Source organism: Equus asinus, chromosome 3, assembly GCF_041296235.1.
Source record: "Equus asinus isolate D_3611 breed Donkey chromosome 3, EquAss-T2T_v2, whole genome shotgun sequence".
NCBI classification, from domain to species: domain Eukaryota; kingdom Metazoa; phylum Chordata; class Mammalia; order Perissodactyla; family Equidae; genus Equus; species Equus asinus.
In genome coordinates, this window is record NC_091792.1 from 156086389 (window position 1) to 156103143 (window position 16755).

Consider the following 16755-nt stretch of genomic DNA (forward strand, 5'->3'; position numbering starts at 1 on the left):
GTGAGGTCTTGAAGGCCATGCCCAAGAGTCTGGGTTCTGTTTGGGGGCAGTGGGAAGCAATGAAAAGTCCCCCGGAGCGGTGCTTCAGGGAGATAAGTGTGACACAGTCTGCCTCAAGGGGTAACATGGCGGCAAGAGTTGACATGCAGAGGAAGATGTGGAGGCCTTCCCAGGCTTTGTGGATGGACGGATTTTCCCTCCCCTTCCTAAAATGCATTCCCTTTCAATGCGCCTTCTTTTCTAAGCTTTATAAGGACCTGTGCCATCAGTGTTCTCTCTTGTCAGGCCCTCTAAAAATGAGCATGTTATTCTCATGCTTAAACCCTAGTCCCTTCTGAAATGACAGGAGAGTGAGGAGCTGTTCCTGACAGAAGCGCCAGCCACCTCTGCATAATTGCCGAAGCAGCTGCAGAAACACAATACACGGTCGATGGCAGTGCAGGAGTTCCGCTCCTGAGTGAAAGGATGGCTAACGAAGTGTGCATGCATGGCACATTATGAAACCTGGCAACAGTGAACGAATAACAGATGGGTGAGAGGACAGGTAGGAGACAAGACACCGAAATGAAGGGCAACATCATTAAAATAATACCAGAAATAACGGGTGAGCAGGAAATATGGTCATGTCTTTTTCATTTATATTTAAATATTCCTAAAGAATATTTATGAGAAATTTATATATACTCTGTGCAAAAACAGCAGGAGAACACACCAAAGATTAGGTGAAATGTTCCCTTCATTTCTGGATCCATCAAACATCTGTGAATAGAACACAAGGAGGGGCATCGGGAGACCTGTGCTTTAGGCTCTGCTCTGCCACCTACCAGCTCTGTGACTTTGGACAAGCCGCTCAAGCTTTCTGAGTCTCAGCGTTCTCATCTGTGAACTGCACAGTAAGAGCTGTTCCACCTGCCTCCCTACAGAGGTGGGTAGGATACATGCAGAGGTTCCAAGAGTGCTTGAGACATCAAACACTGAAAAGAACCTAAATGTTCATTAATTGAGGGGTGGTTAAATCATGTAACGTTCACACACATCATGAAATACTACGCTGCCATAAAAAGCGATGAGGAAACTCTTACGTATCAATATGGAAAATCTTCAAGTTTCAGTATCAAGTAAAAGCAAAGATGATAGGTAGATAGATAGACAGATAGACAGAGGTAGGTAAACTGGTATAGATGATGGCACATGGAGGGATGGATGGATAGATTGATATGGGTAGGTAAATCATATTGATAGAAATAGGTAGACCACTGATAGCTAGATAGAGGTAGGTAAGATAGATGGATGGATAGATAGATAGATGATAGATGTAGACAGATAGATCTATTACTAATAGTTGGAGAGTAAAAATGAGCTACACAATTTGTGCTGTGTACCCACTCTGCTTTACGGATTGGCCTAGGCATCGAGGCAGGAGAAAAAAAGACACATTCTCTGTTCTGGTCAATCATTCAACAAGTAAGACCTTGGCCAGGGGCCATTTTAAGGGCAGCCTTCTCATCTTTCAGCTCCAATAAACTGCCCCAAGGTGGTGATAGCCTCCCGGAGGTCAAGGAAGGCACCCAAATGTCCCTTCACCAATGGGGCACTCACTTCCAAGAAGCCCTCTTTGGTTGCCCTCCTGGAGAGGGCAGAGGGACTGACATGACTGACCGTTGCATAGGGTGACTTTGACCATCTACCAAGCCCACACTGGAACCTTATTCTTGCTGAGGTGGCTGGCCCCAGGGCCCTTCAGTTCACAGCGATCAATCACTTCTCCACAGGGCCTGGGACTGCCACCTTAGCTCCCATCTCAAGCTTACAAGCAGAAGGAAAAGAACAGGTCAGACCAAGACCAGGCCTGCATCCTCTGGGGCCAACGAGCACAGAGGTCAGGAGAGAAGTTCTCAATACAGAACTAGAAATGAATGTACCCCCCCAAATATTCTCTACGAGGTGCCCAAATCTTGTCAATTCTGCCTCAGCAGGCCTGAGCTCCTCAGGGCAGCCCTCCAGGCCTCTCATGGCCTAGCTCCTCCCTGCCTCCTGGAGCTCCCTTCTCCATCCCTAACAACAGACTCAGCCTGTTAGAGGACAAACGAAATATCTTTCAAAATGGACCTAGCATAAAGCCACAGGGTAAGCCTCAATAAAATCCCAAAGAATCATCATCACATACACTTTGTTCTCTAACAAAAATATAATAAAACTAGACACCAATAACAAAACAATAGGGTTTTTTTTCCCCCCAAAGAAAAGGATAGGTTAGAATTAAAAATCAACAACAAAAGGGTAGGTTAAAAATTTCCACTTCTGGCCATGACGGAGTAACAAGGAGCAGATCTGCTCTCTCACCAGATTTACTCTCCCACAACTAGAAAACCAGGAAAGTATACGATGCAACAGTTTTCAGACACTGGACAAAAGGCAGCGCAGGACTGGGATTCCTGAGAGACAGGAGAGAGACAAGGTGGGCCCCACGGCTGCCCCAGCTTATGGCTGGGATGCAGTTCCCAGGATGCAATGTTGTGGGGTGGGGTGGGGGGCGCATGGGGAGCTGGCAGCCTCACTAGGTTAAGAAAACAAAATCAGAGTTTGGGAGGCCACCGTGTCTAGAATTTGTGGGGTAGAGTCCCAGAGAGATGGGAGCTGCACAAACAGAGAGAGAGAGAGCTCCTGAGATCTGCCTGGGTGTCCTCAAGTCTTTGGCTGAGTACTGTGCATGCTTGAAAAAAATAGCTATGTGAGGCCAGGGAAAGAACCACCAGAAAAGAACAGGCAGAGCCGTTGCTGGAGCTCACACGGAGCTGGGAAGAGTTAGCATTCCCACTAGCTAGAGTGGAAAGGCCCCATAGCACACGAGGCCCCAGGCCCCAGGCCCCAGAAGGGTAAGCCTCAGCCGTGGGGATGAATTAGCCCTCCACTAAAGGCAGCTCTTGATCTAACCTAACAAAGCTTAAAAGCAAGTCTTGAAAGGATAAAACTAATCCCAAATAACTTTACATGCTGGAACCCCAACACTATTAAAGAAAACACAACCAGTACCCAAGATGTAACATTCACAATGCCAAGCATCTGATAAAAAATTACAATACATGCAAAGAAGCAGGAAAATATGATCCACAACCCAGAGAAGAACCAATCAGTAACAAGGAGAGAGATGATGGAGCAAGCAGACAAGGACACTGAAACAGTGATGAGAAAAAGGAATGAGGAATAAGGATTCCTGGGGCACGGAGTGATTAAGTAACTTGCTCAAGGTCACGCAGCTAGAAAGTGGCTGAACTAGGACTTGGACCCAGCAGTCTGGCTCTAGAGACAGAACAAGGGAGTCTAGAAAGACTTATAAAAATTAGTAACATTTCTTTACACCAATATCAAATACGTAAAAAATAGAATTTAAGATAGGTTATCATTCACGACTGCAGTCAAATCTAACATGTATGTGGGAACCACCACAAAGAATACACAAGACCTTATGTGTAAGGTGACCATGTGACTTACCACCTGAGATGAGAGTGACAGGGAGAGCCAGTGGGAAGGGACATGGGGCCAAAGGGGAGACTGGGACTGTCCCAAGCAAATCAAGATATACGGTCACCCTACGTATGGAAACAACTGTAGATTCTATTACACATCCTAAAAGAAGATCCAAATAAAATAAGAAACAGTCCATCTTTTTGGAGGGGAAGACAATTCTCAAATTAACCTGTAAGTTTAATGCAATCACAACAGAAACTTACTTAGGGCCTTGATTCACTTATTCTAAAATGTATACGCTCTCCAAAGTCTTCCAGGGTTAAAACTGTGCATCTGTGAGTTTGCAATGAGCCCGTCAGAAGGACTGGGCGTCCCTGGCTGAGAATCCCATTTCTGGTCACAGGTGCACGCCAGCCTCTCAGGACAGCTGCCTGTGACCAGAGCTGACAGTTCACCCCATTAATCCATCAGCTGTGCAGAAACGTGGGCAGGCAGGAAGCTCACTTTTGTCTCTGTCTGTCTGGCTGTCTCTCTTTTCCTCCCTGAATCCCTCATACCACCCTTTCTGAATTAGTCACACAACCATTCACTCAGGTGGAGCGTGGATGACTCCGCTGGATTTTCCATCTGAAAGTGGGATGTGAGCTTCGAAAGGGCTGATGTGCACACTGGCTGCTCCTCCGAAGCTCAGACGATCTCAAGAGCAGACACCTAGAACAGTGCTGCACAAAACGCTCCCTCCAGGAGGAAGCGGAAGGAGAAGAGGGAAAGGAAGGGTGAGAGGCCAAGAAGAAGACAGAAGTGGAAGAAAGGGAGGGGACGTGGGGAAGAAGACCAGAGAGTCACCTTGGGAGGCCGGAGCCGTCTGATTGTCACAGCTGGCTGTCATCACAATGCTGTGACAGAAAGGGCACAGGGAAGGAGGCAGACACGCCTTGTTTGACCCCCAGCTCTACCGCTCACTGACAGCGTGACCTTGGGCAATTCTCCCAACGTCTCCGGATGGAAGAGTCCAGAAGAGTATCAGCCTGGAGGTGAGGGTTGGGGGGACACCTGACATGGGTCCTGGTAAAGAAAGGGGGCACTGAGCAGGTGCTTCCAGCAGGCTCTGCAGCCCCAGCTGTGCAGCCCAAGTCCCTGTGGGTCACCACACTGTCAACCAGGCTGGGGCTCTGCAGTGGGTCTCTGGGCAGTGGTCAGCAAAGCCCAGCCCACCTCGACAGCTGCAGGAGTTTTGAGGGACTTCCCCATCCTGACACAGGATCACACAGCTCTCAGCGGCTAGACGCACACTGAGGGCTGTCACTTCTCTCTGCAATTACCCTGTGAATGAAATATCGGAACAACCGCCGCTCCGACGCTGAGAGATGCGATCGATCAATTCCGGGAGGAACATCAAAGCCGTTAACTCGGGAGTGCCTATTCTATTGGCACTTGCCACCACGAAACAGCCAATTTTGAAGACGGCCTGTCATGAAAAGGTCACAGCTGACAAATGCCTCTCATCTGCCTTTCTCCAGGTTACAGCGCACAGGGAGCTGCTCCACTGTTGGAAAAAAGTAGCATTGTGGCCCGCTCTAAAGTTAAAAAGCGCCTTCCTGCCCATTTGCTCCTCACAAAGACCCTGTGACTAGTGGCTCATGATTGTCATAATCTTCATTTTACATATGTGGGAGCCAAGGCGTGTTTGTCCCACATGGCACACCTGTGGGAAATAAGCACGTTTCGTGGGAACACTCTCCCGTCAATTGCGCTCAGGGCATTCGGTCCAGAGGCAGCGCAGCGATGAAGAACAGACAGAGCTTTAGGTTCAAGTGCTGTGTCTGCCCCGCTGTGCTGCATGGACCTGGGTGAACTCGCTAACCTCTCTGAGACTCAGTTTTCCCACCTGCAAAGTAGGGATATTGATCGTTCCAACTTCTTAGAGAGGCTGGGAGGGTTAAAGCACATAATGGAGTGAATGAGAGACAGGCTAACGTGGTGGCAAAAAGATGGGGTCTGAAGCCAGAGGCTGGGATGCGGCCCAGGAGTTACGGCACCTCTCTGTGCCTCAGATTCCTCACTTCCAGTACAGGGATCATGGTGGCTCCTTTTATGGGATTCGTGATGTCATTAAAGGAATGAACACATGTGGAGAACTTAGCTCCCAAGTCACATCAGTTCTTATTAATATCTACACAGTACAGCTGATACATGTAATATACTGTATGTGCCTATTGTAAATGTGTGATATATATGGACATATAAAGCATTGAGCAGGGTCAGCCAGGTGGCACAGTGGTTAAGTTCGCACGTTCCACTTTGGCGGCCCAGGGTTCACTGGTTTGGATCCCGGGTGCGGACATGGCAATACTTGGCAAGCCATGCTGTGGTAGGTGTCCCATATATAAAGTAGAGGAAGATGGGCACGGATGCTAGCTCAGGGCCAGTCTTCCTCGGCAAAAAAAAGAGGAGGATTGGCAGCATATGTTAGCTCACAGCTAATCTTCCTCAAAAAAAAAGAAGGAAAGAAAGAAAGTGTCCAGCAAGGGGCCCAGAATGCCATACACACTCAAAGGCAAAAAATAAATAAATGCTATTATACTTTAAGAGGTGAGGTAAATTCTTAAATCAGTGTGTAAGACAAAAATGAAATATTAATCACCCTCGAAAAAACCAGTCTTCCCCCAGAGCTGGGGCAGATGGCTGTGTCTTCCGCCCATGTGAAGGGTCTGGCTTCTGCTGAGGACAAACGTATGCCTCAGATGGAAATGAGAGAGGTGAGCAAAGGGCAGGTGGGCTCAGAGTCTCACTCAGGGAACCATGGAGTCCTCTCACCCGGTCACTCACCCTGTCTCTCTCCTCCATCAGCGGGGCAGGTGAGACAGCCCGTCCTCTCACCCGGTCACTCACCCTGTCTCTCTCCTCCATCAGCGGGGCAGGTGAGACTCAGCCCACCTTCTCAGCCTGACCTCTGAGACCTTGCCCCCATGGTCTGCTCTCCCGTGCCCTCAGGAGGTCCCACACTCCAGCAGTGCAGCGCTTCACAGGGCGGCAGATTCTCTGGGCCTCCTCAGACCTGGCACTGTGTCCTCCAGCATGGCTCAGGCCAAAGCCAACCCCCACTTTTCCTTCTCGGACAGCCTCCACCTTCAGGCTGACAGAGGGTCGCAAACCAGCACGGATTGGAGGACACACCCCACCCGACCCTCCTGCTGTATTTCCTCCCCGTGGGGGAGCTCGGTTAGCACAGCTCCTGCTTTGCCACCCCTCTCCCCTTCTCCTCCCCGGGCCACTGGGAGCACACAGGGCAGGCTGGCCCAGCTCTGCTCGGGGAGCCCACTTTGCTCTGCTCCTCTGGGCAGGCTGCTCCGGGGCCCTTGGACGCCTGCAACTGGGTGACTGGGTCTATTTCTGGGGTCGTTTAGGGAGCCCATTTGGCTCTCACACTAATTTCTATCTTCTGAATTAGCCTTTAACAATAAGAAAGATGATATTTTCGCCTCTTCCCACCTTATTCCTTGTCTTATTTCTCAAGTTTATATGGAACATGAGTGGGACTAGGGGGGCCACTTCTCGGGTCCCTTAAGACACCAACAACCTGGACCCAGCTGGCAGGAGCCCGGCCCTCGCCCAGGCCAGATTCTATTGCTCTTTGCGAGAGTAAGCATTTGTGTTCTGAGAAATACACTTACGTTAAAAAAATAAAGTAAAATAAAAACCAGGCAAAAGACATGGACAGAAGGTAGAAACAAAACAGCCGCTCCGAAAGAGGGCTTGACACATCCATTCTCCAAACACACTCCTCCCGGGAACCTCTGCTGAGGGCTGGGGGACAGCAGGCACCGGGCAGGGATGACACGGTGTCAACTCTCCAATGTCACCTCCTCAAAGACCTGACCTGACTGTCCTCCTACAGGCAACCCCACCGCCCCCTCGTCCCCAGCCTGTCACTATCATGTTGTCTTATTCATTTCCTTAATGGCACTGATCATGGCCTATAATTTTAAGTGTTTTTATCCATCTCCAACTGGAATGTGGCCTGGTGAGAGCAGGGACCACGATGGCCTCAGTCACGGCTGCGGCCCCAGAGTGTGATACAATAAGAGGGGATACCTGAGGACAGAGGCAGCACGTTAGGACAGCTAAGAACAAAGCTCCTTCATCCAGATAAAGAAAGACGGAAAGTGGGGGCCGGCCCAGTGGCGCAGTGGTTAAGTTCACACTCTTCACTCTGGCAGCCTGGGGTTCGCAGGTTCAGATCCCAGGCGCAGACCTAGCACCGCCTGTCAGCCACGCTGTGGCGGCGTCCCACTTAAGGTAGAGGAAGACTGGCACAGACGTTAACTAAGGGCCAATCTTCCTCATCAAAAAAAAAAAGAGAAAGGTGGAAAGTAATTCCAGGAAGAGGGAAGAACACAGATGAACACCATGTGGTCATGCATGTGCATGTACGGGAAATGTAAACTACAACTAAAGAGTGATGAGAACGGGGCTGGAGAGGGAGGCCAGGCTGCTTGTGGGAGCCAGGAGGAGGGGGTGCAAGACAAAAAGGGAGACAGAAGTGAAGCAGCAGGTGCAAACGCCTCAGCCCAGAGCAGGCACCCACGGGCGGCGGGGGAGCAGCAGAGGTGAGGGCTGAAGGAGGAACCAGAGACCTCCAGGTGGAGAAGGGGAGGAGAGGGTTCAAGACAGAAGGAGCGGGTGGAAAGGCCTGGGGGACAGGAGTGAGTCCCACCCGTAGGACCACAGTCTAAACCCACAGCTTGGTGGAGATGGACAGCAACAGCCCCCAAGGGCTCCGTGCACCTTGCAAAGCGGGCGGCCGTCAGCCCAGCCGTGTGCAGTGAGATGCAGACGGGGCAGGAGCACTGACCTTCTCAGCCAGGTCTTCAGGGGCCTGCTCGTCAAACAGCTGGATTTTATCTTCAAGGCACTTCTTCAAAAGCTCTATCTTGCTCTTGCTTTTGGAGCGCGGCTTTCTCGCCTTGGACTGTTGCTGGATGGGGCGAGAGGAGACACCTGCAGGTAAGTGCCCAGCAGCAGGTTCCTGCAGCCCACGAGTCCCAGCGCGAGAGCAGCGTCTGCAGCCCACGGACAGCACAGCTGCCCTAGGCTGAGAGGGGAGGGAGACGGAGGCCTTTCTGGAAGGAGCTCAGTCCACGGGGTTCGGTCTTCACGTACTTGGGGGGCTCCTCCCCACAAAGGGAGCAGAGGGACTCTCATGGGCAGAGCCAGACAGACCGCAGAGCCACCCCGGGCGCACCCCTCTCCCGCCGTGGGACCTCAACGGGCCAGCCTCCGAGTAGGGAGCAGGACCAGAGAGGCACTCCCTCCCCCCCCCCCGCCCCACCTTGGGAAGCTCACCGAACAGTGGAGAAAATCACAGTAAACAGCAACTAACACAGACACCCTCAGAGGGCCAGCCAGCGCCATGAAAGGCAAGGGACCTAAGGAGAGCTCCAGGGATCATCTGACGCCGGGTGGATGGGAAACATGCAGAGGGGGCGGCCGCTGAGGCCGGTGGTCTGCGTCTGCTCAAGGGCGCACTGTGCCCACAGAGATTAACGTGGTCGGAGCCCCAGAATAACAGCGTCCACACTCCACAGATGGGAGGAAGCCATGCTGCGGCTGAGACCCACATGACAAGATGGGGTCAAGCCTGTGAAAATCTGAAGCAGTGGGTTCCACACCCCGAGGAGGAACAAGCTGGGGCTGGAATGGAAGCAGCAAGGGAGAGAGTGGTTGAAGATGAGGCCACGCGTGCTCAGTAAATTGTTACTCAATTGATGAATGAATGAGTGTAGCAGACGCCACAGTCTCTGAGCCTCTGTTCGTACATCTGTACATCTGGGGACAGTAATATCTACTTCATAGGATTATTGCAAGAACATAACATAAACATAACAATATAACCACAAAAACACAGCAACATAACACAATACAGCGCACCATAACACAACATGACGAAACACAACAGAATATAACAAGAATACAACAACATGACATGTCATAACATAGCAAACATAACACAACACAGCATAGCACAATGGAGCGCGACACAACACAGCACAGCACCCCTAAGAGGCTCGGTGCGATATGCAGCAGGTGGTCCCTCCCCGATCAGGGCCGGTCCCCTCGCTTCCCCAGCTCGCCTGCTCACCCTTTCTCCTCCCTCTCACTACACCCCTTGAGGCCCCACGGTCTCCCAGAGCCTGATCTGGACCTGGACTCGGGCCTGCCGACGAGACTCTGAGCTCCCACACAATCCCTTAGGCTGGCCATGATGACAGTACAGGAGAGGACCCCGTGTCCTCCGTGCCTGCCCCAGCCTGCCCAGAGGAAGCAAGCACATACACAGTGATTCACTGAGCCCAAACGCCCCCAGCTGACAGAGGCGGAGACCGAAGTCAGAAGAGCTGAATCAGGGGGCTAAAGCCACGTCATGGGAACCCTGAGAACCACCCCTCAAGTTTCCTGACTCCCGAGCCTAATCTCGGTGAACATCCAGGCTGGGCTCAGCTAATTTCACGAGCTAACTAGTTTTCATCTCCCGATCTAACAGGGATAACACCAAAATTAGGAAATTGTGGCTCAGCGTCCCTTAGGAACAGAGCCAGGCTGGCAGGCAAGACCCTGAAGCCCAGAGCACAGATGGGGGGCTGGGAGGGGATAGAGCTAAGAGGGGCAGGGCAGGGCTGGGGGTGGGGGCACAGGCCCATCTGGTGCATCTCTTCCCAGCCCTGCACACAGAGATGTCCAGGTGGTAGCTTGAAATTGGCCTTGGAAGGAGTATTTCCACCCGGGAAATGGGCAAATGCTACAAATCAGGGTTTCCCTACTCCCACCTCCCCTCCCCTACCTCCCCCAACCCCCACCGAGGGTCAGTCTACCAGCACACGTCTGGTCAGGAACCAGGCCACGTGGGGCCTTGAGACTATGGTAGGACGTGTATCCTGGCAGAGAGAGCCACAGAAAGGCTTGAAGAAGAGGGTGGCAAACAGACTTGCACATCTCTTAGACTTTACCAGGTCCTTTGAAGCTCATTTGTAAAAGGTCTGAGAGCCCCGGGATGTATACACGGCAGATACATCAGCCATTAGATACTGTCCCTGTTCAGGGTCCTGGATCAAACAGAGGTCAACGGGGGGAAAGTGAGGGGTTACCTAGTGGTGAGAAGACAGGGTGGGGGAGGCCCAAGGGAATGGTACCATCCAGAGCACCAGCTAATTCTTTTCTATATTATGACTACCTAATTCCCACAAGAATCTTTGTTATGCCCATTTTACAGATGGAAAAATAAAGAATTAAAAAACACAAAAATCTACTTAAAGTGAGAGCTCCCCAAGCTGCTCGCCTGCAGGACAACTGGCCCGCATTCCCACGCTGGCCAGAGAGGGCCTGGATCCCACCCCTCAGTCTGGTGATGGAGCTGCTCTCCCTGATGGCAGTGTAGCCACGGGGCAGGGGCTAGGCAGGCTGAATCAGTCTCTTTTCTCGGCCCCAGCTCTCAGGAAACAGCCAGCATCTGCATCGGCATCTGCATCTGCATCTGGGCACTTTCTCCAGATGGCGCTGGGGAGGGATCCAGGCTCCGCCCAGACAGACACCAGCCCCTCCCGACCTTGCTGTTCTCTGGGAGGCAGGAGCATGTTGAGCGAGCACCCTTCTCGCCCGGGGCAGAGGCATCTGTCCCTCTGAGGCAGCGTGGAGGGCCATTTCCATTTCAAAACCGGGTACCTGGGACAACTTTAAAGTCAGAAACTTACTTCCTCCAGCAGCAGCCCTCGGGTCAGCTCAGATGCAGGGGAAACACACCTCACTCCAGTTGTATGGAAATATTTTTATTCGTTGTTTCAAAGCCTTTAAAATTTTTTTTGATAATTTGTCCCTTACTCTCTAGCTATCACCATTTCATATATCCTGCATTCTTCTAACAGAAATAGAAAAAAATCTTCAATTTTTTTCAATGTAAAAGCTTCCAAATCGTTTCTGTCTGCTGTTTTTCACTCAGAAAAGATACGTCTGATTTTTTTTTCTCCTGAAGGAAAAGCAGTGGGTTTGAAGTTGGAAAACACCGGTTTCGAGCCCAGAGCCCCTACCCCCTGCCTGCCTCCGTCAATCTACTTTCCCTCTGCTGGTCGGTTTTCTCATCTGTAAAATGGGCACGTGACGCCCACCCCTTGGCACTGCTGTGAGCTCAGGTGAGACCATGTGCGTGTGAGTGATTTTAATGTGTTCTCAGTCTCAACAGATGATCCCCTCGAGGGAACGCCCAACATTCTGCACACATCTGGTGGGTGGGTGGTTCAGTCCACAAAATGTATTGCTTTCCTCCTGTGCACCAGACACTCTTGCGGTGCTGGGTACGGAGTGGGGAATGGGTCAGGGAGCTCGTGTGTAGTGGGGACACGGATGATGAACAAGTCAAGAAACAGGACGTTCCGGATAGGCATCAGTCCCATGAAGACATGAAGCACAGCCATGGGACGGAGAATGCCTGGGGAGAGGGGTCTCTGGATGGGCGCTCCAGGAGGCCCTCTGTGCAAGCGACATTTGAGTGGAGACAGGAACAGACCACAGCAGCTGGCCCTGTGGTGTTAGGGGGGAAGTGTGTTCTTGGCCTCAAAGGCCTTGGCTCAGGGCAGGCTCCCCAGAGGCAGAGCTGGAGACAGAGCTTGGGGTGCCCATGGTTTCCTGAGAGAGGGTTCTTCAGAAGCATCCCATAGTGGGGAGGGAACCAGGGCAGGGAGGGGAAAGAGGCCACATGAGGCGGGGGTCTCGGGTGAGGTCTGGCCCTGACTGGTCCATGGGGGCTCTGGAGCAAGCATTGCACCAAGAGCTGTGTACCCTTGAGCCACATCACAGGTGCTCACAAAGGCAGCTGTCAATCACCACCCCACGAGGCCCAGTGGGAGAGACCCCCTTTTCCTGACCCACGTGAGCTGAGGTGAGCATTCTCCTCATGCCACTTACAGAAGGGGCAGACCTTTTATGCCCTGAGAAGGTCATGGGCTGTGGCTGAGGGAGCAGGAGGGAGGGTAACAGGTGGTTCCCATTCACCAGGGGCAACGGCCGGGGGAGGGGTCCAGCTATGAACTGTGAGCGGCCAACACTCACGGCCACTGGTGAGCAGTGCAAGGCCCCAGACGCCAGTGGTGTCCACTACAGACCTTAAGGTGAGGACAAGCTTAGCGGTTCCAGGAATAGCCAGGTGGTTCCAACCTCCTGGCTGGAGAGGAGAGGACGGGGGAGAGTGAGATAGGATGAGCCCAGGCTGGGCGGTGGGGCCAGATCGCACAGGATCAGCATCTGGGAGACGCCCCACCCCTGCAACCAGGCCCCCGCGATGTCCATCCTACCTGCAGCTCGGGGGCAGCCAGGGCCTGGTCCAGTTTCAGGAACTCTGCCTCTCGCCAAGCAGTCTGGAGCCGCTGCAGCAGAACCCGGGCCCGGATTTTGGGGAGGGCCAAGCTCCTGTCCATCTGCGCGAAGCAGCCGTGCACCTCCTGCCTCATCCTCAGCAGCTCCTCCTCGGACAGCGAGAAGGCCGAGGAGCTGAGCTTCCTGGCCAAGCAATTACAAGGAGACGTCGTCATCGGGAGAAACCACTGGGGTTGTGCTGGGGAGGGAAAGCTGGAAACTCAAAGCTCAAAATCTACGAGTTCAATGAATGTCAGGGGAAAAAAAATCATCTCCTTAATCATGCACTCATTCCCCAAGTATTTCTTGAGCCCCTAAGGTGTGTTGTGTCGCATTTAACATCATACTGGAGCTGAGAATTAGGGTTGAACGAGATGAGATGTGAGGGTGTCTGTGAGGAGCATCTCCAGTGGTCATGACCTTGAAGATAACCTGGTCTCACTTTAGAAACAGACCTGAAAACAAAGACTGTCCATTGAGCCTGGTGAGCAGCACGCTGTGAGCAGGAACCCGTGGCCCAGAGGAGAGATGGCCAACTCAGCTCAAGAGGGTCAAAGAATGGGGGTCCCTTGTGCTGGGTCTTAAAGGATGATGATCACTTAGAGAAAACCTGTTCCATGCTGGAAACCATGCTGAGTGACCTACTGTTAAGGGTTGACTTGTGTCCCCGAGAAAAGACATGTTTAAGTCCTAACCCCCAGTGTCTGTGACTATGACCTTATTTGGAAATAGGGTCTTTGCAAATGGAATTAAGAAGCAAGCTGAGGTCATGTTGGAGTAGGGTAGGCCCTTAACCCAGTATGGCTGGTGTCCCCATAAGAGGAGAAGAAAGGCAGACACACAGGGAGAAGACGGCCATGTGACAAGAGGCAGAGAGGGAGAGATGCAGCTATGAGCCAACAAGTGCCACAGGCTGCTGGCAACACCGGCAGCTAAGAGAGAGCCGGGGAACAGACTCTCTCTTCGAAACTTCAGAGAGAGCAGGGCCCTGCCGACAGACACCTGATCTAGACTTCCGGCCTCCAGGACAGAGAGAGAGGACATTTCTGTTGTTTTAAGCCCCAGTTCGCGGTACTTTGTTACGGCAGCCCCAGGGAAACAAATACATTTACCTACGTCATCGCTAATCCTTCTGACAACTCCGTCCTCAATTTACAGATGAGGAAATTGAGGAACAGCCCCTCTTCCTCTCTGGCAAAGCCCACAGCCCACTCTGCAAAGGAGAGCGGCCAAAAGCTCACTTCCTGCCCCCGAGACCCAGTTCTGGTCCATGGGATGTAAGGGGAAGTCTGCTGGGGACTTCTGGACAGAATTTCCTCCCTGACCTGGGACAGAGCAACAGAAGGAGAAGTCTTTTCTCCTCCTTTCTGCTTTGGGAAATGCGTGGTGTTCATTTATTCATTCAACAAATATTCTCTCTGGTTATTCTGGCAATGTTTGATCAGCGCTGGTTGCACAAAATATACTTTGTGGATGCTTTACATTCAGAAATATCTGCAGGATACTACTGTGGGAGGCTGGGGCCAGGCCTACCACACCCAGATCTCAATGTGGGAGCGTGGGACTGCGGCTCAGCTGGAAAGTTGTCTCATGGAAATAGAATAGGATCCTCAGGGCTGGTGTGGGCCCCCAGCCAAAAAGAGTCTGAAGGCCCGAAACCCACATTGCTGACACTCCTGTCTTGGGTTCTGTGCTCCATGGGGCCCACGGGTTTTTTTAAAGGACCTCAGGAAACTTCAGCTGCTCCTCATGGAGAATCTTTGCCCCCTGTGTCTGCTGGTTATGCGGAATCCAAAGGGAAAGCAACTAAGATGAATCTGAGTCATTATTCCTACCCACCTTCAAACCAGATCGGCCCTGGGCGGTCTCGTCCTAATCCTCCTACTACACAGGCACCAAGACAATACAAAAATACAGGAGACAGGCTCACTGCCCTGCAGAAATTTAAAATCCAGGCAGGAGTTTAGGAAGTAAGTCTCAAAGACACGCTTTCCTTGGCAAAAATGTGCATCCTTATTAATTTCTACTTTATCTGACAAGGTTTACAGCCACTCCATCTTGCTGGAAATCAGGAAGCTTATAAAAATGTGTTTCAAAACTGTTGTGCACAGCCATTTCTACATAATGCCTCAGAAATAAAGCCGGCAAGCTCTTAGAAGCTTAAATAAGCGAACTATATAAGCAGACTCACATTGTGTGCATTTTGAGTTGACCCTCGTTAACCCTTAGAAAAATCATAGAGAGCTTTCTGATAGCAAAGTGAGAGTCCTCTTTGCCTGCTGAGTGACTGAATCGGCAGCAGCTTCAGTAACTCTCCCTGCAACACGGACCCAAATAACGCTGGAGAAAATGGCCATCCGGTGATCAGAAGGTCAAGTCTAATTCACATGCTTTGAATAGTCCAGAGCAGGCTGGAACGTGTAAAGGGACTGTGGTGGAAAGTAGATTGAGCTGAACAATTACCGCTGAGAGCGATTCCTGGGAATAAAGAGTGGCGGCTAAGGAACTGATTTTTATGGGCCTGGAGAAGACAGCACCTTGTTTGTTCAAGACAACAAACTCTAACAGAGACTCGGAAATAAACGAGGACAGAACCATAAAAAAAAGGGGAGAAAGAGCCGAGAGGTCACTTAATCTACACCAAGACAACATCATTCTCTGCAAACACCTGGGACCTCTTCTCCCTGGTAGGAAGGTTAGTCCCTGGGGACGAGCACTGTCTAGGAGGAGGCAGAAAATCACTGAGGCCAGGAAGATCCTGTCCTGTGGGAGCTAAGTGCTGCCAAGGATGGAGGGGCTTTGCAGAAAGACGCTCTGCCGTGCGATGTCCCTCGGAGGGGTCAGGAAGAGCGCAGGCCTCGGTGCAGACGGGGAGGACACGATGCTGAGCAAGCAGAGCAGACCGGATCAGCAGAGAGGGAGGGGGACAGACGGACTGAGCAGCTGTACGGACAAGGACTCATTCCCTTCCCTCTCCCCCAGCCCTGACCCACCACATCCCCGCCACAGTCCTGTCCGTGCAACCATTCTAATAACAGAGCCATGGAGTCAGAATTTAAATAGAGCCTAAGATTTAAACTGCGGAGTGTCTATTCCGAGAGAAGAATACTATGAGGGCTCTGGTTCTGTTTGTTTATTTGCTTGAATGGGGTTTTCAAGGTTGGTTGGTTTGTTTAAAGGAAAAGCAACTTTCAGGACTACTGATTGATGAGTCTGTTGGTTAAAGAGAAAAGAGGCTCCATGTTACTGCCAAATGGGCACAATTATGTCCTTACATGTCAACAGTTACTGAGTTTGTCTAAATAAGCAGACTGTGCAGATGGCGGTCATTGTTTATCTCCGTTGTGCTGTTATTGTTGGTTTTTTTCATTTTGTTCCTTCACCCCAGTCAGACCGGTCTCCCCACTTCACACCCAGATAAGGACCAGGACATCCTTAGTCTCAGCCCGACCCCGCCCCCCTCAGCAAACACCAGTGGCAGTGCCTGTTCATCTCTGGCTCCCAGTACCAGGTCCGTGGCTGGCACACAAAACGTACCTCCTTCAGAGCCTGGCAAAGCTGTGGATTCTCCCTGGTGTATCCCAATATGGTTAGCTGCTCATGCCTCGTTTACTACGATCATCTATTTATGTGTCTGCTTCCCCTGAGAATCCACATCCTTCCAGCACCGGAATGACGGTGGTAACGATAGCAGCGACCACTCGACAGCCACTTATTGTGGACCAAGGGTTGGCATAAAAGATTTAAATATACTAGCTCAGGCAATCCCTCACTGATGCCATGGAGCTGGTATTTTCTAGACATGGCTGATAACCTAAACTAGAGCCACTTCCTTAGCCCTTGTTGGCTCAGCGTCTGTTTAGAGGGGTTACTCTCCAACAGCGT

At 51.5% G+C, this 16755-nt stretch overlaps 1 protein-coding gene across 2 annotated transcripts in view; it reads right to left on the reverse strand.

The window, feature by feature from the left end:
• The window catches only part of EVC2 (EvC ciliary complex subunit 2), a 130983-nt gene that overhangs the window by 36089 nt on the left and 78139 nt on the right, over positions 1 to 16755 (reverse strand). For both annotated transcript variants that reach the window (XM_014843272.3, XM_070506255.1), the window contains 2 exons: positions 12810 to 13014; positions 8324 to 8446 (listed from right to left, as the gene is read on the reverse strand). In XM_014843272.3, the coding sequence (XP_014698758.3) occupies positions 8324 to 8446; positions 12810 to 13014 (328 nt within the window). The remainder of the gene's footprint in view (positions 1 to 8323; positions 8447 to 12809; positions 13015 to 16755) is intronic.